General features: G+C 43.6%; 1 protein-coding gene across 3 annotated transcripts in view; it reads right to left on the bottom strand.

Moving 5' to 3' along the window:
• Positions 1-25,464, bottom strand: part of nckap5l (NCK-associated protein 5-like) — a 50,296-nt gene that overhangs the window by 7,471 nt on the left and 17,361 nt on the right. The window contains exons 1-8 of one of the 3 annotated variants that reach the window (XM_034087277.2): positions 21,055-21,422; positions 18,972-19,052; positions 6,142-6,282; positions 5,422-5,490; positions 5,284-5,322; positions 4,776-4,895; positions 3,930-4,022; positions 454-3,281 (exon numbers count right to left, since the gene is read on the bottom strand). In XM_034087277.2, coding sequence (XP_033943168.1) covers positions 454-3,281; positions 3,930-4,022; positions 4,776-4,895; positions 5,284-5,322; positions 5,422-5,490; positions 6,142-6,282 — 3,290 coding nt within the window. In that variant the 5' untranslated portion in view covers positions 18,972-19,052; positions 21,055-21,422. Of the gene's footprint in view, positions 1-453; positions 3,282-3,929; positions 4,023-4,775; positions 4,896-5,283; positions 5,323-5,421; positions 5,491-6,141; positions 6,283-18,971; positions 19,053-19,199; positions 19,245-21,054; positions 21,423-25,464 lie in introns of those variants that run through there. The other 2 variants (XM_034087280.1, XM_034087278.1) reach the window with 2 other exon arrangements.

Genomic DNA, 25,464 nt, shown 5'->3' with positions numbered 1-25,464 from the left:
CATTGTCGATGTTTTCAAGACAATTTCAGACTTAATCGTGACAATTAAATCATATGTTCTTGTATCGTAACATACGTTGTTTGTATTTTAATATAATTACAAATTGTTGTTATTTATTTGTATTTCATTGCAGGGCAAATGTATTTGTTCATGGCCTCTCTGTGGCCTTGTAGTGGTTCAGTTTAAGTAGTAGTCTTGTCTGTAGGATGTGACCTGATTTAGTTTTGTCATTTAGTTTTGGTGAATTCTTTGTACGACACATTAGGAACCCCTTGAGAACTGGGTGGTTCATCTCACGGGGTTTATCCCTCATAACTTAATATCAGTTAACATCTTGTATCTTATTTTCTTTCAGCCAAGCTAGAGGAGAAGATAAAATAAGCATATTTTAGAAGCTGAAAAATGTCTTCCTACTCCTCAAATAGAACAGTTTGTTACCCAGCCGGCCCTCACCTGTTGAGCAGCTGCTGCATGAAGTTGTCCGAGCGCCCCCCCCGGTACATGACGGCCAGCTGTCCCTGAGATTGGTCCATCACCACCTCACAGGAGTGACCTCTGCCCGACCTCTCCACGTACGCCCTCTCCTCCTCCAGAGCCCTCCGCAGCCCCTCCGCCTTCTCCATCAGCGTGGAGATGTTCAGGCCCTCCACTCCTTCTTTACACCTGCTGGCCACCTTCACAGGGTCCCTGCCCACCGAGGGGATGTTGATCTTCCACTCCCGCTTCTCATTCACTTTCGTGGCGTCCGTTTTGCGCAGCGCGGGCAGTTTGCTCTTCTTCAGGCCGAACCAGCTGGCGATGCCGTTGGAGGCTTTCTGCTTCACCTCGGTGGGCTGCGGCCCCCGGTCCAGCACCTGCAGCTTCAGCATGTTCTCCTCGATGCCCTTCATCACTTTCTGCTCGATGGCGGACGTCGGGCTGGTGGCCGGCGGCGGGGGCTTCTCCACCTCCGACGTTGGAGGTCTGGGAGGAGGAGGCGGCAGGCTGTCTCCAAACATGGGATTCTTCTTCCCTTTCCCGCTGATCTTGGTCCTCTCCTCTGATTTAGACGAGTAACGAGGCGACTCCGCGGGTTTCGCTGCTTTGTGGACGGACGGGCCCTGGCATGGTTTGGACGGTGACTTTGGGGGGATTTTATTGGGGCTGTTGTTGCTGTGAGGGACTGGCTTAAGGTTATAGGCCAGATTCAGGGAGCCAGGACATTTGATGTTGTTGCGCAGCACCTGCGGAGCGTCGGCATTAGGGGACGGCAGACCAATTTTACTCTTGGGGCCTTCGGTTTTGGTCACGCACAGTTCTTGTTTCACCGCTGTAGATTTCACAGGGTGTTCATACAGCTGAGACAACCCCGGGTATTTTAAACCGCCACTACTAACTTTGCTTTTACTATCCAACGAGTCGGTGTATTTTGAATGTCTCTGCTCCTCTTTCTGGAGCTCCATCGGCCTCTCCTCTGTTTTACACCTTTCTTCTGCGTAGGTGCCCTCTTCCACCGGCCTCAGACCGACCTGTAGATCCTCCGAACTCCTCAGCTTCCCGAGAGCAGCCAGCCTGTCTTTGAAAGCGTGGTGACTGGAGTCCGGCTGGGGTCTCGCTGCCACCGCTGCAGGCCTCTTAGGGATGGAGGAGTCGGTCCTCCTGGCTGGAGGAGGCGGCGGCGGCTGCTGGGCCACATCGGACCTCTGCGTCTCCCTCACATCCACCTCTTGTTTCTCTCTGGTTTGTGAGAAGTTAAGTCTTCCCTGTGTGAGCTTACCTGGAGCGGACACGCCGGGCAGATTGTGCTGGTTGACCCACACCGGGCTGTCCGAGTCCTCATCGTCTGACGAGGACTCGGACGAGGAAGTGGTCGACTCCTTTCTCTGCGGAGGAGGAGGAGGGTTCAGGACACTTTCTGGTAGCGACTTGACGAGCTTCCTCTCTCCGCCGTTGCCCTTTGTTTGAGATGGAAGTGTGGTTCTTTTCTGGCCTTGTGTTGGCTCCTCTTCTCTGGACATGACATTTTCATAATGAGGGACCCTCTGTGCTATTTTCGGTGAGGAGGAGGATGTGGAAGAAGGAGCGGCCATCTTTGGAGCAGCTTTAGGCGCTGAGAGGCTGCTGTAGCTTACTTCCTTAACGGGCGGGGAGCAGACGTCTTCAGACTGAGGAGGGGACGTCGGGGCGGAGTGTGTTGCCGGGTAGGACTCGGACCTGGCGGGGGGTGGGGGGGGCTGCCGGCACCTCTCTGTGGTGGTGGCTCTGCGGGGGGGAACAGGGGAGTGGTACACCTCGTAGTTGTTGGTGCGGCAGGGGATCCTGGAGCTGCGGGTGAGCTGCGGGCTCAGCTTCACGGTGGACGTGGCGGGTTGGGACTTCTCCCCCATCGTGGGAATCTTCAGGAACTTGAGCACTTTGGACGGAGAGTTCATGGCGGCGGTTTTAATCTCGGTGAGGCAGGACGGGCTGGGGCTCACGGAGGCGCTGGCCCTGACGGAAGAAGCCTGCGGATCTGGGACGTCTTTCTCCGGGACTGCTGACAGGTCATTCGACAGGGAGGTGCTGAAGCCGTTGTGAACACCGTCGCTTGTTTCCACATCGTGGTGGAGGATGTGTGCGCTTTCCTTCACAGAACTGGTCAGATGTGATGTGGGATAGAAGCCGGAGAGTTCGTCAGAGACATTTAGACTCTCAGAGCCCTCCTGCTCCACGTCCATCACCTCCAGGCTCTGATCAGGTTCTGGTGCTGAGCCCCGTGCGGCAGCGCCTGCCGGTGGCTGCTGGGCTTCACTCTTGGTGCATTGTTTGGACGGGGGCTCTGCTGTCCTGCTCTCACTGAGACATTCGCTAATAGCAGCTGCAGGAACGACATGGTTCTGGGGGGCTTTGGAAGGACTACAGACGTGGTTGCAAGGTTTCGGAGGACTGTCAGGGCTCCTCTTGCAGTGTAAACAGCAGGTGTTCCCCGCCTCACACTTCACCCCCCCGTCACCGTTCACATGTTGGTGTGAGTCGGTGTCTGAGCGGGAGCAGTGGCAGTGTGTGTGGTGGGGTTTGCACGGTAGTGGGAGGGGGTCCGCTGCTGTAGCCAACACAGCCTCTGTGGACATGAGCACCTGGCTGTAGTCGCAGAAAGACAAGCTGGTGGTGGACGGGTGGAACTTCAGAGGGTCCGTCTCCTCCATCTTGCGGAGGACCTCCAGGATGTGTGCTTTCTTCTTGAAGAAGGGAGAGAGGGCCTCCATGGAGGAGGCGGGGCCACGAGGGCCCGGGGAGGCATGTTGTGTGCGGTAGCCATTTCCCTTTAGACAGAAAGAGATTTCAATTAGAATTAAATTCATTGCTGCAACTTCAGTGAATGTTAGAGAAGACATTCCGCACATTTCCAGGTTCATATTTCTATGTAGTGTCTCTCCTGGGACATGTTCACAAAGCTCTTTATTGTTCTCATACTGCCTGTGCTGCAGCACCTCTTTTCACCCTCTGTCTGAAACCAGACCCCAGTCTACTCTGATTGGTTAGCTGGCCGGCTCGGTTGTGATTGGTCAACAGCTTAGAGATGTCCAGCCCCTTAGCCTATCACGTACAATGTGTTTGAGCGCTAGCCAATAGAAGCGATAGTTTGATATGGTGGTGTCACTATGTTTTAGAAGTAAACAATGGAGGCATTTCAGGCCGGGGGGGGGGAGAGAGTGTTTGGGAGAGAATATATAACACAATACAGGAAAAAGAGAACTCCTAAGAGCATAATAGGGCCTCTTTAAACAATGAAGTTCACTAAGACCTTTAGAGTGTGTGCGTGCAGGAAGTGAGTGCAGGGCTGATTAGCTTTTTAAAGCACAATAGTGGAAAACAGAGCAGGTGTCGGAGCATGTAATGACGTCACACAGGACCCACAGAGGGTTTCATGTAGTCCCACTGTTTCACTCTTCATGTTTTGCAATCATCACCTTGGCTTGTGCTTCAGTCTGTGCAGGCTCCACCTGTTTTGCAGAGTCATTGTGCAGCTGTGCATTGTAGTCTGGGAGCGGTCCCGTCTGGACCTGCAACGGGAGAATCACGACGAGGCAATTATGCTGACACTGTATACACTACGGGTTATTACACAGACCACTCGGAGCTACTTGCCCCGGCATACACAATAGAGCAGGAGGGAAAAGCCCAGATGATATACATGACTGGCTCTGCAAAGACCGAGGAGCCGAGGTGAAGGAAACAAGCAAATGAAGACTCATTGTAAGTCAAGTGCAGTACTTCTCATATGTTTTACGACACACTAAACTATGATGTTTTTATGACACTGTACTTTCATGATAGTGATTTATAGTTGGGTTTAATGACTTATAAATGTAACTACCTGGTAGTTAAAGTACTTAAAATGACCTTCAACTTCATCTATGACATTATCACTTTAAAAGGAATATTTGTATTATAGAATATCACACACTGTTTTATGTCTTTATTTGCATGACAACAAAATACATACATATCTATCCATCAAGACGATAGATATAGTCTTTGTTATTCCAGAGAAACATATGTTTTCCTCGTCAGAAACTGGTGCCTACATTACCCATAATGCAACTTGAACACCAACAGGTCATTACAAAATGCAGGTGTTTCATCCACGCTGATGTATAGAAGGCTACAGAGATCTGGTTAGCTCACTTATTTCTAACTCTATACACAGATGGAGTATTTTTTGTACATTGTTGTCGGAGTACTTTTAAGGATAGTGAAGTATCTGATTCGAGCAGTGGGAAGGAGTTTAGTTTAAATCATTACAGTGGACTTACCTGGTAGTGGGCCGTGGGGTGGTTGGGCAGTTTCTGCTGAAAGAGCTCACAAAGCGCTCGGTTCTGTCGCTCCAGGTCGAACACCAACATCTTCAGCTTGATGCACTCCTCCCTCAGATCCTGATCACACACACACACACACACACACACACACACACACACACACACACACACACACACACACACACACACACACACACACACACACACACACACACACACACACACACACACACACACACACACACACACACACACACACACACACACACACACACACACACACACACACACACACACACACACACACACACACACACACACACACACACACACACACACACACACACACACACACACACACACACACACACACACACACACACACACACACACACACACACACACACACACACACACACACACACACACACACACACACAAGTTAGACAACAACTGATGGTACAGGTAATTAAAATACAGACACAGAAACGTGGCTTGATGTCACCTTTTGATTCAGCAGAGCTTGGACCACGTGGTTGGCCACCTGGACACACATGACACATACAGAGAATGACGTATCTGAGCAGAAATTATTTTATGTATTTATTTATTGTTAAGATGATATCCTGCAACATGAACTCACCTCATCCAAACATCTCTCATAGGCCTCTCTCTGACTCTCATTGGCCAACATCAGAGCCGAGTTTTCTGCCTGTGAGGGAAATATCAAAAAATACATTTTATTTACCACATGTAATCATAAAATACACATTAAGTGTAATCCTGAAAGCTCCTTCCATTTGTAAAAAAATAAAAGTATTATTAAAGAATAATACTTTTAAAAATGGGAAATAAATGAATATATTATAACAGAAACAATAGTTATTAAGCAAGTTATGGTATTTTACCATTTTCAGCACACATGCTGGTAGACTTGAACACAAATTAAATGTAAAACATTACAATGCAATTAAATAACAAAAGAAAAACTTCCTTTCAACACAACAACAAATCTTTTCATAATCTTCCAAAATACAAGGAAAGTATTTTAAAAATATATATACTTTTAAATATTTTTTGTACCAACATTACGAGTCTCAGAAAATCACATTCAATCAACTTAAATGTTTCCGTCGAGAAGATTAATGCCTTTGAATGTCTTGAATGTATATGTTTCTTTTGTTGTTATTATTATTTATTTTATTTCAATGTTGTTTTTGTGGTATTGTTGACCCTGGTAGAAAGGTCTCTTTTACTCCCTCTATTGTACATGTGAGGGTCTATGTGTGTATGCTTTCTGTGCTTGACAATGTCACAAATAAATCATATATAACAAAAATAAAATAACGTAATGTTTCCTCACCTCCAGCTCCCTCAGGCGGTCCACCAGCTCGCTGCTGTTGTCCTCCATGAACGACTCCACGTCTCCCTCCTCTCCTTCCTCGTCCGACCCGAAGTCTTCGTCACACATTCTCTGCTCTGTCTCATCAGACATCGTTCTCATCTGAAACACAGAGGGAAACCTCTTTATAGAAATCAAATGGTTCCCTTCAGGAAACATCTGCTGCTCCGGAGGGAGATCGACATAATGAGAGCGAGTCACAGCAGACGTGTTTCACTTTCACTGCCCTGCATTGGAGCTCAATGTGTTCCGTCGTCCTCTACACGACACAGCTAATGATGTTTGATTCCAAACACACATCAGATCAGGGTCTAACAGCTGGTAGAATTCCTCACAGGTGAGCGGTCACAAGCTGTTCCTGCTCCGATGCCGCAATCTGTTATTTAGTCAATTAAATAACCCTTTCGTTGCCGAATCAAAGTAAAAATCCATTGTTGAAATCTGTCCAGATGAATGATGCATTAACCTAAACGCCCACTTTGTGCGGAGAGCTAAAATGTCAAAGTCACTATAATTATATCTTGATCAGTTGGGTTATGTTTTAGAACAGGGGTGTCAAACTCAATTTCATCACGGCCACATTAGCATTATGGTTGCACTCAAAGGGCCGGTTGTTACTATATAAATATACATATATATAAATATATATATAAAATAATGTATTATATTATAGCCTCTGAATTGGATTATTATCAGATAGGGTAATAACTAACTACGTTTGAAAGCAGAAGTCCAGGGCAAATAATTGCAAGTCTCTTCAGTGCGCACGTCACAAAACGAGATGCATTGTGGGACATGTAGTTTATGGGCAACATACTTACATGTAGTAAAGTGGCATGTAACAGTATAATAAACGTATTATATTCTTTGAAAGCTCTTGCGGGCCACATTAAATGAAGTCGCGGGCCGGATTTGGCCCCCGGGCCTTGAGTTTGACACCCCTGTTTTAGAAGTTGAAGACTATAATACAATCAGTGGTTTTCACTCAAACACCCTTCACTTATCAATATAGAACAAAACATATTATCATGAATGTAGAAACACTCTTTTCTGGTTTCCAAAAGTAACACGACTTACTTAAATTAAAATCATGGGAAAGGAAAATAATCTACATCAAAAGTTTACTCTAATAAATCAAATGCTACAGGTCAAAAAGATCCATTCGGTCGCATTGAAAACACATTTCCTGCTCAACAGTCAGATTAACTAAGTCATTCTAACAATAGGTTATAATTAGGCCAACGCTAAAGGTTAAGAATGATTTAATAAAACTGGCACGCAACAACAGTTAAAGTAAATACTCAATTTTCCACGCCACATGTAAATATATACTATACATTACAACAATACATATCTTCAAATCACTAATCATAACTGACTTAAAAATAAGATATTGTGCTTTTCCTAATAACGGTAATCGAATAACTAACAAATAGGAAATGACAAAGAATATTTAAAGGTCACCTATTGTGCAAAATCCTCTTCTTCATGTCTCTTCTACATCAACACGTGTCCCCTCTTCTTCATGTCTCTTCTACATCAACATGTGTCCCCTCTTCTTCATGTCTCTTCTACATCAACACGTGTCCCCTCTTCTTCATGTCTCTTCTACATCAACATGTGTCCCCTCTTCTTCATGTCTCTTCTACATCAACATGTGTCCCCTCTTCTCCATGTCTCTTCTACATCAACATGTGTCCCCTCTTCTTCATGTCTCTTCTACATCAACATGTGTCCCCTCTTCTCCATGTCTCTTCTACATCAACATGTGTCCCCTCTTCTTCATGTCTCTTCTACATCAACATGTGTCCCCTCTTCTTCATGTCTCTTCTACATCAACATGTGTCCCCTCTTCTTCATGTCTCTTCCACATCAACATGCGTCCCCTCTTCTTCACGTCTCTTCTACATCAACATGTGTCCCCTCTTCTTTATGTCTCTTCTACATCAACATGTGTCCCCTCTTCTTCATGTCTCTTCTTCATCAACATGTGTCCCCTCTTCTTCATGTCTCTTCTACATCAACATGTGTCCCCTCTTCTTCATGTCTCTTCTACATCAACATGTGTCCCCTCTTCTTCATGTCTCTTCTACATCAACACGTGTCCCCTCTTCTCCATGTCTCTTCTACATCAACATGTGTCCCCTCTTCTTCATGTCTCTTCTACATCAACACGTGTCCCCTCTTCTCCATGTCTCTTCTACATCAACACGTGTCCCCTCTTCTTCATGTCTCTTCTACATCAACACGTGTCCCCTCTTCTTCATGTCTCTTCTACATCAACACGTGTCCCCTCTTCTCCATGTCTCTTCTACATCAACACGTGTCCCCTCTTCTTCATGTCTCTTCTACATCAACACGTGTCCCCTCTTCTCCATGTCTCTTCTACATCAACACGTGTCCCCTCTTCTTCATGTCTCTTCTACATCAACACGTGTCCCCTCTTCTTCATGTCTCTTCTACATCAACATGTGTCCCCTCTTCTTCATGTCTCTTCTACATCAACATGTGTCCCCTCTTCTTCATGTCTCTTCTACATCAACATGTGTCCCCTCTTCTTCATGTCTCTTCTACATCAACACGTGTCCCCTCTTCTCCATGTCTCTTCTACATCAACACGTGTCCCCTCTTCTCCATGTCTCTTCTACATCAACATGTGTCCCCTCTTCTTCATGTCTCTTCTACATCAACACGTGTCCCCTCTTCTCCATGTCTCTTCTACATCAACACGTGTCCCCTCTTCTTCATGTCTCTTCTACATCAACACGTGTCCCCTCTTCTTCATGTCTCTTCTACATCAACATGCTCTTCTACATCAACATGTGTCCCCTCTTCTTCATGTCTCTTCTACATCAACATGTGTCCCCTCTTCTTCATGTCTCTTCTACATCAACATGTGTCCCCTCTTCTTCATGTCTCTTCTACATCAACATGTGTCCCCTCTTCTTCATGTCTCTTCTACATCAACATGTGTCCCCTCTTCTTCATGTCTCTTCTACATCAACATGTGTCCCCTCTTCTTCATGTCTCTTCTACATCAACACGTGTCCCCTCTTCTCCATGTCTCTTCTACATCAACACGTGTCCCCTCTTCTCCATGTCTCTTCTACATCAACATGTGTCCCCTCTTCTTCATGTCTCTTCTACATCAACACGTGTCCCCTCTTCTCCATGTCTCTTCTACATCAACATGTGTCCCCTCTTCTTCATGTCTCTTCTACATCAACACGTGTCCCCTCTTCTCCATGTCTCTTCTACATCAACATGTGTCCCCTCTTCTTCATGTCTCTTCTACATCAACATGTGTCCCCTCTTCTTCATGTCTCTTCTACATCAACATGTGTCCCCTCTTCTTCATGTCTCTTCTACATCAACATGTGTCCCCTCTTCTTCATGTCTCTTCTACATCAACATGTGTCCCCTCTTCTTCATGTCTCTTCTACATCAACACGTGTCCCCTCTTCTCCATGTCTCTTCTACATCAACACGTGTCCCCTCTTCTTCATGTCTCTTCTACATCAACATGCTCTTCTACATCAACATGTGTCCCCTCTTCTCCATGTCTCTTCTACATCAACATGCTCTTCTACATCAACATGTGTCCCCTCTTCTTCATGTCTCTTCTACATCAACATGTGTCCCCTCTTCTTCATGTCTCTTCTACATCAACATGTGTCCCCTCTTCTCCATGTCTCTTCTACATCAACATGTGTCCCCTCTTCTCCATGTCTCTTCTACATCAACATGTGTCCCCTCTTCTTCATGTCTCTTCTACATCAACATGTGTCCCCTCTTCTTCATGTCTCTTCTACATCAACATGTGTCCCCTCTGTGGAAAGAGACTCTGAAAGTTTCAGGAACAAAGATTCTCTCTCTTTTTGATCCATTTCTATAAAAACCTGTCTGAAAATGAGCTGATCAGATTTTGGCCACTTCATGATGTCATAACGATGTGTTGTCTTGTGTAACCATCAGCCAATCAGCAACCAAGGTAACCCCCCCCCCCCCCTTATCCCCTGAATCTCCTCTAGAGCTCCATTGTGTTCTTTTTAACCAAATCTCTCTCAGAGGGGCGTGGGGAGGGGCTCCTTATTTTCATCTAAAGTAACAGACAGAGAATCAGCACTTTTGAAACAGGGCTGAAACAGAGGGGATTATGGGTAATGTTGCAATGATCTGTTTGGTGTTTGGAGCCAAACACTTCAGAGACATGTTTTGTATATATCTGAGAGCTGTAATATATTGATGAAAAACAGTATAATAGGGGACCTTTAAAATAAGATATTGTGCTTTTCCTAATAACGGTAATCCAATAACTAACCAATTATATTTAAAAGCCCTGAAAACCACCTCCAGCGATAACCGAGTGCAGCCTGTGAGGTGAAACTCAGGGCAGAATAAACCCACTACGCCCTGCTGCTGCTGGAGAAGCTGCTTGCTGGGAGCGCACAGTAATAATAACTGTATCAACATTTTGATCTCAGGGCGTCTCTCCTCTCGACGCTGCACTGTAAGAGGACGCTGTTCAGAGAGATTCAAAACATAAATCAATACGACGGACAGGGTTTTGAAAAGTGAAGCGAGAGATATCTCCTTCTGAAGCTGCGGCGCAAAGAGAGTCACAAGAAAGCATTTCAAAGTTCTGTTGGAGTTTACTTAGCTGATTAATCCTTTAGACAAACTGTTCCCAAAGTGCAAGGTGACATCTTGAATGTCCTATTTTGTCCCACAGTCCAATACACAAAGATAGTAGGTGACCTCTGCCAAGGACGTTATGTTTTGGGCTCGATTTGTCTGTCTGTCAGCAGGGTAACAGAAAAACCACCTTTATGAAAGGGTGAAGCACGGGCTAAGGAAAACCGCATTACGTTTTGGATTGAATCTGAATCACGAGGTTTTACTTTGGTTTAAATTAGAAAATAGACATTTGCGTTGCATTCATGTGGGGTCGGAATAATCGGAAACAAGTATTTCAGACGGGAAAACAGCTATCAATCAGCGATCTTCTGTGTTTGTCAAAACAAGTCCAATTTAATCTAATCTGATCTCAAACAGAGAAAGATGGAGAATCCCCACATTTCAGAAGAAAAGGCAAACGTTGCATCAGGAATGACTTCAGCGATTAATCATGAATGTTGGATGATTTATTCTCAGTGTCGGCCCACTGTCTGTGTCTGAAAGCTCCCGCTGCAGCGAACCCCACCCGTCTGCTTCATTCAAGCAAAACAAATCAAACACCATTTAACGGAGCGGAGGTCTGCTTCACATCACGTCTCACACGCTGACTAACATTATTATCTCACGCTTTCTATTCTGTCTGACGGCCGCAGAGCTTCTCTTCGACACGTCTGCAGGCCGAGGCCTCTGCACCGCAGCGTGTTGATGACTCACTGCTCACTGTTTACTGAGGATTACAGCAAACCTGATAATCCTGCAGAGCGGCAACCAAAGATGATGTCCACTATCGCTTTTTATTCTAGGTTAGGTCCATTAAGGGCAGAAACCAGTGAGGGACGCCTATTCTACTTTCTAAACGTCAAGGGTGACATCTTTAAATCTCTTTTTTGTACGTCCAAAACTCAAACATATGCGGCCTAATTTGACATAAAAGCAGGACATTTATATGAGAGGCTGAAAACAAGATTTGATGCCGTTTTTGCTTGAAATTACGTTAACTATTAATCAACTTTCAAATAGTTGGTGATTATTTTCTTCCAATTTACTCATAGTTGAACTGTTGCAGCTCTACTCTGGAGAAACATCGGTGTCCATAAAGCTTCACCAAGTCCCCAGTTTGAAAAGTGTGTTTGCTCTTGAACTGAAGTTGAGATCTGTTTGAGCGGATAAAGATACAAGTGGATGCAAAAATATGGACCGAACTCCAGGGCACCCTCTCTTTTTAATCTCCACAGCTGAACCTGCAGAACCCACGCTGAGCTGCAGTCTGTGAGCGTGTTACTCTGCAGGACATGTGGCTGAGGACCCGTCTGCTAGGCATGGCTCCAGGTGTGTGTGTGTGTGTGTGTGTGTGTGTGTGTGTGTGTGTGTGTGTGTGTGTGTGTGTGTGTGTGTGTGTGTGTGTGTGTGTGTGTGTGTGTGTGTGTGTGTGTGTGGGACCCAGATCCACCTTCACATCTTAAGGACACATTAAAGCTGATGAGATGAGACTGATTCTGTGGCTGCAGGCCAATCAGGAGCTGGCACAGCTTTCAGGTGACACACACACACACACTGTAATTAAGCGGTCAAAAAACTACGAGATACTCGGTTCAATTATCACGCTTTTTGAGACCAAGTCTAACAATATTCGTCCAAACAAACGAGTCTTGTCTCTGTGTCCAAAGACGGATTTATCGTCCTTCTGGCCAAAAGCTCCATTGTTGTCCACTGGAACACATATACCAGTCACACTGCTGCACGGGGTGACATGCTCCTTTATTCACACACACACACACACACACACACACACACACACACACACACACACACACACACACACACACACACACACACACACACACACACACACACACACACACACACACACACACACACACACACACACACACACACACACACACACACACACACACACACACACACACACACACACACACACACACACACACACACACACACACACACACACACACACACACACACACACACACACACACACACACACACTCACACACACTCCCAGCTGCTATATATATTGACCAAAGCACCAAATGTAGATTAATCCACCGCAGAAAATAGACCCTAACATGTCAGCTTTTCCTCCTATTAGGGCTGTTTGATCGAAGTGATCAGCTGTTTTGGGGTGTTTTTAAAAAAAAAAAAGTATATTTTCATATAAATCTGACCTGATGTTGCATTACATTATCATGTATTAAGAGCTATGTTTAAGTAAGTCCAATGTAAGTCCAATATTCACTCTCTCTTAGCCCCGTTGTTGGTCTCCACCTACTCCCGAGGGGCATGTCTTTCTCTTAAGCTGCTAAATGCTCCACGATGATCACCAGCTGCTCTCTCTCTGTGTCTGTCTGCTGCCGAGGACGACACAAAACATAAAGTTGTGGTTCATAAAAAACAATGAGCTGGAAGAAGCTGAAGGCTCTGTATCGCTGAAGGGAACTGCACAGCTGTGTGTCGTGTCTCTCCACAAATGACTCCTTTCACATACAGATGATGTCAGTTGAAAATATTGATTATAGCTGCTAAGAAAAGATTGATGTTTTCAGCAGGAATGAATGGTCTTCGAGCCACAGACAGAAAGAGGGAACGTACTGAGAGACGGACAAAAGGCGGAGTTGTTTTTGGTCCTTTCATAAGATGTGTTGGTAATTATACAGATCGACAGCAGCCTTGTCATTTAAGTGGGAAATAAAAGTGCTTCCTAACTAAATCAGTTTTCAATGTCATGTTAGGTTGCAACGGTTTACAGAACTTGGCAAATGAGGCTTCAAGAAAACCCATATTATCTCGGAGAGCAATATATCATCCATTTTTATAATTCTTTTAGCTGAAAACAACCCCGAGTTTATTTTGTTTTCTTTGTTTGTTCATGTATTTATTTATTTATTGTTTTGGGATCGCTTCATGGATGTAACTGTCAACAGAGCAAATCAACATCAATAGTATGTGACTACAAATGATGAATAAAAGAAAGAAGGAAAAGGCATTTATTTATATTTATTATTTATACATTAATTATTTAAGGAAAAAAGAGACAATCAGACCAGCTACTCAAGTGTTAAAAATAGCTTCTTAATTGTTATCACAAGACAGAAGACTGTTTGAAGACAAGAAGATACACCCGTAAATAAAGCGAATAATCAGCCGATGAAAAAAGGCATAATTTTAAATCATCATTATGAGCAGTCCTATCCCATTACTTGTGGAATACATTCATCATTTAAGTAATTTGTCAAGCCCAAAGTACCAGATTCCTCATCCCACCAACACCGCTGCAAACATATGGAAAGTAGATTTTTGATGTGAGAAACCGAGAACTTATACTGAGCATTTTTGAGATGTTTAAAGACCAATAGATAAATCCGTTAATTGTGAAAATACTCATCAGATAAATGGATCATTTGAAATAAGCATCAGCTGCAGATGTGACGCATCCCGTGGGCTCAGGTCAACGCGTTGGCTCTGGTATCAAACCGAGTAAAGCTCACTAATGGGAAATGTCCAATAGTTTCATAAGAGATCACAGAGGTCGGCCGCGCCTCGCGTAACCCGAGCTGTTTGCAGAGCGTTTACAGGAAGATTATTGAACGTCGCTGGCCTGTGGAGTTCTAACGCAGCCTGACGAACCTGAGCGGCAGCATCGAGAGTGCAGCGCGTTTATTTATTGAGCTGCGACTGACTGAATGGCAGCCAAATCCAGACGTATAATGGAGCGCCGATCGATGCAGCCCATCTACGAACGGAAGCAGATATTAGCGTTTGACCTTGGATACCGAGCGGGTTTATAAATACCAGCTGTTTTCTCTCCTCACTAATGCACATTAAAGCTCGGGGCAGCAGTGCACAGATCTCTCGGTGGGAACGTTCGCATTGAAATTACAGCGTGGAGCAAAAGACAAACAACAGTGCAGCTAAATATAAACATGAGATGTGCTGCTGCTGCGCGGTTTGCTTTGATGTGCAGAGCGAACGTCACAAGACCTCAGTGAAAAGGCCACCAGAGAGAAGCAGCATCTCCTAAAACGAGTCCCATTTCTCCAGAACACCACTGCTGGAGTCTGACTGATATACGATCAGAGAGAAGATGGACTGACGACGGGTTTCAGTCATTATTCATCACTTCCTGGGAATTGATTTTAAACTCTACTGTTGGTTTCTAAAAACAATGAAACGGCAACCACTATTATTTTACTCAGTAAATCCCTGTTTGGTCTGTAGAACTTCAGATATTCATTTAAGTTGAATAAGTAGGTAGTATCGTCCAAGATGAGCACGACATGTCTTTTTTTGACCCACAAATATCTAGCAAACTATGAAACGGGGAAACAAAGTAAATGCTCACATAAGAGAAGCTGCAACTACAGAATGATTTGAAATTCTGCACTGTTGCCTTGTTGGCTTAATTTCTTATAAGATTCCTTTTTTAAATCTATTTTAAAACCTTTTTTCTTATTGTCTTGCAGTTATTTGATGTCTCATCGTAATGCATCTATGTCCTACTAACGCACTTTTAATTGCCTTGATGTGGTTTCACATTTTAAATATGTGGGACAATTAAAGTCACTTTGGAATAAAAGATACATCAGTTTTTTGTGTGTCTTCGTCGACTGTGTGGGTGTTTCTGAGTCAGGGCTGCAACTAGCGATGCTCAATTAATCAACCGGTCTATAAAATGTCAAAACATTGGGGAAAATACAATTTCCCAGAGTGCCCATCAGCCCGGCGTCCTGATGCATTCAGTTAACTCTGACAGAAAAAGCATCAAATCGTCACATTTGAGAACCTGAAATATGTCTGGACATCCACGAAATCCGGCAGCTCTAATCTACAGCTCGTTTTTCTTTCAATGCCATATATTTTTAATCTGACATACAGCACTAAGCTGCTCAATGCATAAATGTGTCTTAATGTCTGAATCTAAATCCTCTGTAGAGGCAGAGAGAGCTGCCAGCTGCTCTGTGAGCCGCAGTATTGTCATCATGGTGTTGTTGGGGGGGGGGGGGGGGCACACAGAGGCTCATTGAGGGCGGAGGAGCGGTCACTGCGTCCCGGTGGAGCTGCAGGAGCTCCTGACGCTGCTGCTGTCACAGAGACGCCATGAGGGGAATGCAAAGGGAGATAATGCTGCCGTCTGCACACTGCACCACGCTGCAGCAATAATTAGAGCCTTAACTCCAGTAAAGATAGCAGTGCGACTAAATAAATTAAATACAAAAAACGTCTAATGTACGTATACATTTCCCTGTTTCTTTGTACATGTGCTGTTTTGGTGTTGTTGTTTGTTTCTTTCCGTTAACTGTCAAGTGGGAACTAAGTATTTGTTGTAGTAAGTTCTATTTATTTTAGAAAGCGCAATATAAGATTAGTTTCTTTTCCCTGCTCCTTTTCGGTCTATGGTGTGTTTGTAGAGATGTGTTTTGTAAACCATTATTATACATTAAGTAGTGCACACCATGAGCGGAACAAAAATAAATAAATGAAATGAAATGTATATATTTATATGAAATTAATATATATATATTTGTATTCAGGGTTGTGGGAAACGGTTTGACTTGACTTTTTTTACTCATGTACTTGCAGTACTTATGGTTCATTGCGCTTCTTGTATGTCAGCTAAATGAAATGTAATGGGAGAAGTACTTCCCTCTTTGACAGAGATACTATTACACACACTAAGTACTACGGGGTATACGCAGGAATCCTTAAGTCAGATGTAATGCCTTTTAAGACCTTTTTTAAGACCCTTTCCACACATTTTAAGACCTCATCGCCACTTGGAGTTTTAACCGGTTACCTTGGCAACACACTTTACCTCACATTGACTATATACAGTATTGATTGTCCTTCCTCCTTATCTTCCAACCATTTGGACGCAGACTTGCATTTCCCCATAACGACGTTGTTTAGCAACCGGCGTAAACGGACCTTCGCGCTATCAAGCAGTGAGCGTGCGACGTCCTGTTCAGATGACGTCAAATCCAACGGGATGCCATCAATAAACTTCACAGAATCACACTACACACCTACGCCATGACTACATTCAGGCAGACGGTAGAACACAACCTCTTTGGACACTTTATATACTTATTGAAAACAAGCTACAACATGTAATACCTTGGAAAATGCCGTTTAATACTTTTTAATAGCCTTAACTTTCACTAAATTGATTTATCAACTTTTAATACTTGTTAAGACCCCGCGGACCCCCTGACAATATATGATATAAATCGATCACTTTTACACAAGCTCTTTGGGGTTTTCCCTGTAGCGTGTTATATAGCTTTTTGTGCATGTACAATCAAGGCTCTTCAATTAGTTTGTGATGGGGGGACGTCGATGAGAATTATCCAAAATAAGGGGCTATGAAAATGATGTCTAGCAATATAAGCGACCATGTTAATAACTACAGTAGCTGCAGGTCGTAATAAAACCTTTAATGAATAATCAGTTACAGTAAAGTACGACCACAACATCGGAGTGCAGCTCTTTTTAACAATACAACTATAACGAATCATTATGAATTAATCTGCCGATTGTTTTCTACGTTAAGGGATTCATTGTTCGTTTGTTTTTGAGTCAGTAAATAGTGAAACAATGCTGTCACAGTAAAAACAGACCGCTTCAAGTTGATGTTAAAATAATTGCAGGAAAGTCTCTTTGTGAAACTGAAACCAAGGCATTTGGAAAAAGGACTTATTGTTATTAAACTAAACACGTGTGTCCTAAAGGCTAGAGCTTTAATGATTAGTTGATTAAAGGATTAGTGAATAGCTAAAATATTTAATTACACTTTTTCCAGGCGGTCTGATGTGAAACTGTAATGTTTTACTAGTGATGCATCATAATAAATATATGTTCGAGTCTGTGACTGTTGGAGACGTCCCCTTGTGTCACGAGGAAGTATTTTCTGATGTTTTACGGACCAACGATTACGAGAGGAAGCAATAATGAAAATGATCATGAATTGCAGCGAGTGACAAACGGTCCTTTTTGATCTCGAGAACATCTGCGATCATCGAGCCACAACAACTTTTGGTTTAGTTTTCTGCAACGTTACCAACAGTGATATAAGAGAACAGACAGAGGACGCTGTAGAAGATAAAAAGGAGACGGATAGAAGCAAACAGAGAACACTAAAAGGGTCAAAGTCAAAGCTTTTTGTTTTGTTGTTGGAAATCCAGCCGTCTCAAAAACACACGGTCACATTGCCAAGTGTCAACAAAGAGCAGCGAGGCGCTCGCAGCTTAAGGGTCCGACCAGCGAGGGATCATGTGTTCACCCGGGGCCACAGAGCAGGAGCTGCTTTGTGCTCCGATGGATACCTGCACATGGAGAATGTGAGCTGTGGGGACATTCGTCAGCAAACAAATAAAGTGCAACGCGACACTAAACGTGTGTAGATAAAAGACATGGTGTCCTTTATACAAATCGCCCAGCTGCGACTTACACAAAGGTCGCTTTAACTTGTTCGTCTGTTTTATCTCCGAGGCAGAAAGTGTCTGATTTATTTTCAGGAGAAAATAAAAACAGAATAGCTTTGGGTTTTGGCATGTTTCTTTTAAAACAAGACATTGGAATACATCTCATTGGGATGGGGGATATGCACTTTCACTATTTATACAAACACTGTGAGAGTGTGAAGATTTAAAGATGAAATGATTCTGCTTCTATTGATTTGCAGACATTTAAAAAAAACAACTATCGTTTAAATGTTCTCTGGCTCCTGGTTCTAGCGCAGATCCGCTTAATTTCTCAGATTGTTATCATTTCAAATTGAATATCTTCTGGTCTGTCTGGTTTTGGACTGCTGGTTTTGGGGCAAAACAAGGTAAAGAAAGAAACCTTGTGTTCTCGGGAATGCTGAGGGCTTCTGTCGCCTAATTGTCCGCATTTCGATTTGATTGATCAAGAAAAAACGTGCACATTTATGCAAATTGGTAGTTGCAGTCCTTAGAACACTTACCAGATGTCTGCGGGTAACCAATAGCCTTCATCTCTTTTTCTAACTTGTTAAAGCCCAAACCGTTATCGGGGTGAGTAATCTAATTAACAGACAATGGTGAGTGGCAGCCCGGCACAATGAAGACACTCACCGGTGGTTTGAGCTCTCGTTAGGATCCTGGAAGTCGGTCTCCTGTCAGGCGCCTCTGTCTCCCAACAACAAAACCAAGGAGCTGAGGAAGAGAAAACACACAAGGAGACATGTTTTAATAAATAACCTCTCATCTGGTAGAAACCTCCTGACATCCGAGTGTACTATTAATCTCTTCGAATCACAAGACAGAAACCACAAGATGTGTCCGCGTACGATAAGGTCTTACAAAAGTGTGATGGACCGACGTCATGTCTTTTTACGTGGCGGGCAAAAGCCGCAGCTTCCCTCCGACCTGTGAACAGGAAGCTGCGAGGAGAAGACGCTGCGTTGCCCTCGGGAGAAACCGGCGCTCTGCAGACGCCAGCATTGCCAAGACCACAAGCCCCCCCCCACTGCTCGTCTTCCCTTTCATCTCTAAGTCATTGTAAAGTGTAATGAAAGAAAGATTGGATGAATAATTCAACAGACACGGCGTTTAACTCCTTTCTGATAGCCTCACGCGTCGAGTGCTTCTTTCTCCTCATTAACAGAGTCTGCTAATTATGTTCACTTTCTATAAAAGGTCTTTATTTAAAGCCGTAATGGGACTTTCCGTCTGTTGTTTGGACGGGGAGAATTAACTCTTCATTTCCAATGGTAACAGGCCTGATCCTTTTAGGTCTTGTCCGACTGACATGGGATTAGGAGTGAGCATCTGCCCTCTCAATCTGGGTCCTAACCTCCTCGGTACACCTGGCTCTGGGAAGAAAGATCTGTGATCCGTGTGGAGTTCACAAAGACGGCAAATTGTACTTGAGATTTTTGCAATATCCCATCACTGGTGTTTTATTCACCGAGGACAGACTTTGATTGCAGATGGCTGGACGCTGAGAAAAGGATGAAATATTGAGTGAGGTCTGGCTGCAACGACTAGATGAGATTCACGGAATGAGGGCAGAAGGAAAAAAAGCGACTCAGCCGAAGCAGAGGGAAGAAAATGCACAAAAGCTTCTTAAATCATGTCAGTCTCACTCTTGGGGGTTTGGCAGAAGCAGGGCCGTCTCAGGATATGTCAAACGGCACCCTTTCCATCTGCCAATCCGGGGCAGATTGAAGTTCTTGCTGTGTCGGCAAAGTGTGTAGGCGGGACATGTAAACAATGTGACAAAAAGCTAAATCCTCACATGGTGGAATTAAAGATCGGGGAAGATTGGGCGAATGTAGGCCAAAGTCGGGGTTTTTTTTCTCTCCACCAGACGAACCATTACGACGCGATTGTCTGCTTCGTTAATAGATACATATCAAAGGCTAGGAGGAGGGGGGGTGAGACAGAATCAGGCTGCGGGAGCTCCCTCGGTGGTGCTTCCTGTCTGATGTTTGGCTGCGAGGACCGAGGCGAATCGTACACAAGCGATATTTGGGATGAGGAGGCGGTGGAGACGAGGAGGTGGGGGATGGGGGGGGCGATTGGAGGAGGGGAAGGGAGCTCTCTTCCCAAAAGGGCCTGACAGGTTGGATGAACGCCACGGATGTCTGAGAGCAAACGGATCGCTTCTTAAAAATCGGTGCCAGGCGACCTCCACACCCCGCATCCTCCGTCTCTCATACAACACACACTGTGTTTCCTCAAACACACAGACAACATTTAGGCGGCGCTTTCTCCCAACGGCAACACATTTGGAAGATTTATGACACGTTGTTCGCTGCGACCAAAACAATGCAGACATTATGCTGTGCTGAGAATAGAAACGACACTGTGTGGAAACGGAGAGATGTAAGCTCGCCCAAGGATATTGATGCTAACCTAAACACACACACACTAGCACACACACAGGGTAAATCCGACCTGCCTTAAGAGCCATCAAGTCCATTCACGTCAAGTCAACACCAGACACCTCACTAAACACTTGCTCTCTCTGTGTCACCTCACTTTAAAGCTCATACAAGTACAAATGTGCTTTATTTGCTCTCACGGAAACGCTGTCACACACGGAAACCACAGCGTGAAGCCGAATAACATCATGTCAGCCGTAAACACTAAATCAATATACACACATGTACTAAATCCCTCTCCAACGTGTACACATTTGAGGCGAGCTCACCCTCCTCCGGCTGCCTTTACGGTCATCCAGTCAGCGCCTCCAGAGATCTCCTCTCAGCAGAATCGATGTAAGGCACCAGAAGAAGAAGAAAGAGAGCGACAGAAGCCACAACCTCACATGTCTGTTGTCCGGCTGCAGAGGAGATTACCTCCCTCTCTGGTAACGTGCCGTCACCCTGCGAGTGAGGCGAGGAAGCCGGTTTCCTCTACACTTCAGCTGGGAAAAGGCCTGTCCTTGGAAGGCATGTGCATTGTGTGTGTGTCTGCAGAGGCTGCCATGTCTCCCATTGTTCCAGGGCGAGTGAGGCAGGCTTCCTACCCCGATAGACCCTGCCTACTACAACAGCTGTGGACCAGCCCCCACCTCTCTTCCTCCTCCTCCTCCTCCTGCTACAACTCCTGCCTCTCTGCTGCTGCTGCTGCTGCTGCTGCTGCTGCTGCTGCTGCTAAACATTAACCCTGCAGCTGCCGGCTCCAGCCCATAAAGAGGTGGGAGAGGGGGGTTGTGTTTCAAAAAGAGACCCTAGCATGTAGCGGACAAAGGAACTTAACAGAGAGAGGATATCCGACAGCCAGGCTCAACTGACAGGACTTTCTGCAGAGAGCCGTTCAGTGGCCTAGAAAGAAAACAGGCTCTGTGCTAAGAGGATTGACTTTCTCAATCACAGCGCTGATAAGTGTTGGACTGAGCCATGTGGGACTGAGTTAGAGGAAAGTGACAGGAGATAAAGGGGCTGCAACTAATCATTGAATTTGTTATAAAGTGTTTAGTCTATAAAAGGCTGGAAAGTAGTGAAAACATATTCGTCCACTTCTTAAAACCCAGGATATTGACTGTAATGTTAAACCAACATATTACATTCGTTTAGATATCTACATCAGTTCATACTGGCTGGTTTGTAAAACAGTGACACCAATATATGTTGTCCACTCGAGAGCCCTGACAATGTCAAAGGTCCCCCCCTTTATATATACAGTCTATGGTCCACCATGAGCATAAGTAACAATACGCGATTTACTCGTGATCGTCATCACATATCCAGATTTGTTTTGGTTTAATTCAAAAGTACTATCCGCAGATATGGCTCTGAAAATCCAGTGTCAGTCGGGTTATGGTAATATAAATTAAAAGCAGAAAATATTCACATTTAGGATGGTGGCTAGCTGCTAATAGTGCTAACGGCGGTAACAGCCCAAACTGTGCACACAGCGGCAACAGCAGATTAAAAACTGAATATTTTAAAATATATTCAACATACTATTTCAATAAAAAGCCTCACAATTGAGAAGCTGGAAGTGATTATTGGTGATTGAAATATCAATTATTCAGCCAGGCCTTCAATCTTTAGGAATTGGAATTATAATTGGAAAACCTAAGGATATTAAATGGATTATACTTTAAGTAATGGAAAAGGTTATTTGTGGTTTTTGCCTGAAAATACAATGATTCATCTATTATCAAAAGTAGTTGCATATTAAGGAAGATGGTGAGTGACTTGTTCAGAGTGCTTATTTTGTCCACAGCTCACAATATATAGAAATCACTATCACATAAAACAAGGAAAGCATCATTTCTTAACATCTGAGAGGCTGGAACAAGATAAATGTAACACATTTACGTAAAAAAACCCAGACTAAAACAATTAATTATTCATCTAACTGGCCGCAGATTCGTCTCGTCAACCAACCAAATGATTGACCAATAGTTTCAGTACAGTAACTCTTTCATAATAAGAGATGCCTTTTGTGAATGAGTAAGTCCAGATAACCTGTGTCGTGTCTAAACTGGTGAGCCGAATAAAGGATGTGTTGTCCCGCTGTGGTTTATCTTTGCAGGTTTTCTCCCTCTGCGACTCATCTGCTCTCGTCGTTAATGAAGCCTCATCATCCTCAGACATACCAGACACACTAAACCGAGTCTGAAGACAGAGCGACTCTCGCCCACAGCAACAACACTACTTCAATGTGGGAGGATAATACGATAAAGTAATAAGGGAAGGCAAAACATCCAGACGTCTGCCAACAATTATTCTACAACAGCAGATCTATACGTACTCATTTCAAAGTTGAGCTTATTTCAATTTGACCCTAATTGAGTCGACAAGAGACCTGACCTGAATCGACTTCGCCCCTCGACAGACTTCCTATAAATCCAGCGCCTCGGGGTGCTCACATGAATGTCAGTTGTTTTGAGCTTTTTTCATTCAGATCGGACCAAAACAGTGGAGCCAGTTTGGCGAGTATTCAACGTGTCCCAGATACACAGCAGAATATTACATTACATTGCATTTAGCTGACGCTTTTATCCAAAGCGACTTACAATAAGTGCGTTCGACCAACAAAATACAAACTTGAAGAAAACAAAATCATAAAAGTACATCAGGTTTCATAGAGCAAAAACATTTCAAATGCTACTCAACTGAATATCAATTTCTGTGTCTCAAATGCTGTGGTAGAATAACAAATAAATACCATTTCCTTTATTCCCTACCTTGTACGACATTTGAGAGGGGAGAGGGGAAAGGGAAATGTACTCCGCTGGATACGTTTAAGAGTTTTAGTTTGGAGGGAAATGATGTCCCTCCAGATGTGTTTGTTCATCATGTTTATGATAATCGAAGGGTGAAGTGTTTCCTTATGTGTTGATAAATTCTCATACTTCTTAAACGCAATAACATTTCAAAACCCTCTTGGATCAGCAGCGTAATGCTGAGTCAGAAAGCTAAAACCAGGGCTGATTTAGCATATACACTGGGGGAAATGAACTTATTTTAGATAGAATAATAAGACAAAAGCTACAAAACATGTGATGATCTTACAGAAAAAAATCAAGTACACAAAAAGATATAATAAGAACCACCATAATCCACCGCAGTAAAATGCAACATGCACATGAATGTAGCAGCACTATAAACCCACAAACTAAATAAATATGTATAATAATAAAACACTTGGAGTTAACAGCGTACTGCACAATGACTCGTACTCCGAGTAGATTTCACTGATAATACTTACATGAAACAGCTTTAAATGCAGCACTTCTACCTGTGGTGGAGTGCATTCACAGTGTGGCACTTTTTCTTAAGTTCATTTAAAAAAAGGTTTCCACCGTGGGCCATGCTTCCAGACAAAAAGACACTGATGAAAAATCGGGGGGAAATCCCCAAAACAAAATGCACAGGTCATCAAGACTGGACCACATCAAAGAAACAAAAAACAAAAAAGAAGAACGACAGACGGCGAGCTTCAAAGCATCATAAGTCACCGGGATCAAAAGAGCTCGTGTCCGGTGAGGATTTATCCTCTTATTACTGAACACATGTGGTCCGCCCTGACCTGCCTCACCACCTTCAATCTGTCTCCCCCTAGTGGCTGAACACAGACACAACACTGCTTCAATTAAAACCTTCAAGATGCAAGGCTTTTATTGTCATGTGTGCATAGCTACAGTTTAGATACGACAATGAAAATCGTAGGTCACAGGCTCCAACAGTGCAACATAATAAAACAGATACAATAGTGCAAGGAAATGAAATAAAATAGAATATAGTAGCAATAGTGCAGAATAGTCTACAAGTAATTGGAATATTGATATAAATTGCAAACAGATGAATGTTCTGGATGTTCTTTCAAAAGTGCAGGTGTTTAACAGTCTTATGGTCGGTGGGATGAAACTGTCCCTGAGTCTGTTCTTAAAGATAATAATGATATAATAAATTATATTTCTATAGCGCTTTTCTTGAACCCAAAGACACTTTACATTTGGGAGGGAGGGTAGACACTAGACAAACTAAACAAAACCAGAAAGAAACAAAGAAACTAAAGAGAAAAGCAGTCAGGAGGAAGATGTGCTAACAGTCAGTTTGTCTTTCCAGCACGTGTTCTATGTTCGTTTGTGTTCATTTAACCGTCCTTTCTAAATGTGTATATGTCAGATAACGCGTTCATGAATCAAATTGCCAAGAATAATAACATTTAAAGTTCTTGGCAAGAAAAAATGATTATCAATGAATTAAATAATGTGTTTCTTATTTTAATGAATAGCATCTGGTATCATTTTGTGCTTCTATTCACACTTTGGAAATCATTTCAAAATCTTGTGATAAACCAGATTCCCTCGAGAGCGAGTTTCTCTCCCACACACTCCCACATACTGTAAGCCCCTCTCGTGGTCTTTTCAATTCTTCTGAACAAATGTAACTCCACTATAAAGATAGCTTTACCAAGTTTTTATCTCAATTATAAAACTCAAGATATTTATATGACACGAGTCGTGGATTATGATTTTCTGGAACTTCCTATACATTGATTTTATGCAATATATAGACCAGCAGACACAAAGAGGGACTTTCAGACTACAACATATATTATGTCCTTACAGAGGAGGATCTATATCTTCAGAGCGTGTACA

Source organism: Pseudochaenichthys georgianus, chromosome 7 (assembly GCF_902827115.2).
Source record: "Pseudochaenichthys georgianus chromosome 7, fPseGeo1.2, whole genome shotgun sequence".
NCBI classification, from domain to species: Eukaryota; Metazoa; Chordata; class Actinopteri; order Perciformes; family Channichthyidae; genus Pseudochaenichthys; species Pseudochaenichthys georgianus.
Note: the sequence above shows the minus strand (reverse complement) of the source record. Positions and strands in the feature narration are given on the sequence as shown.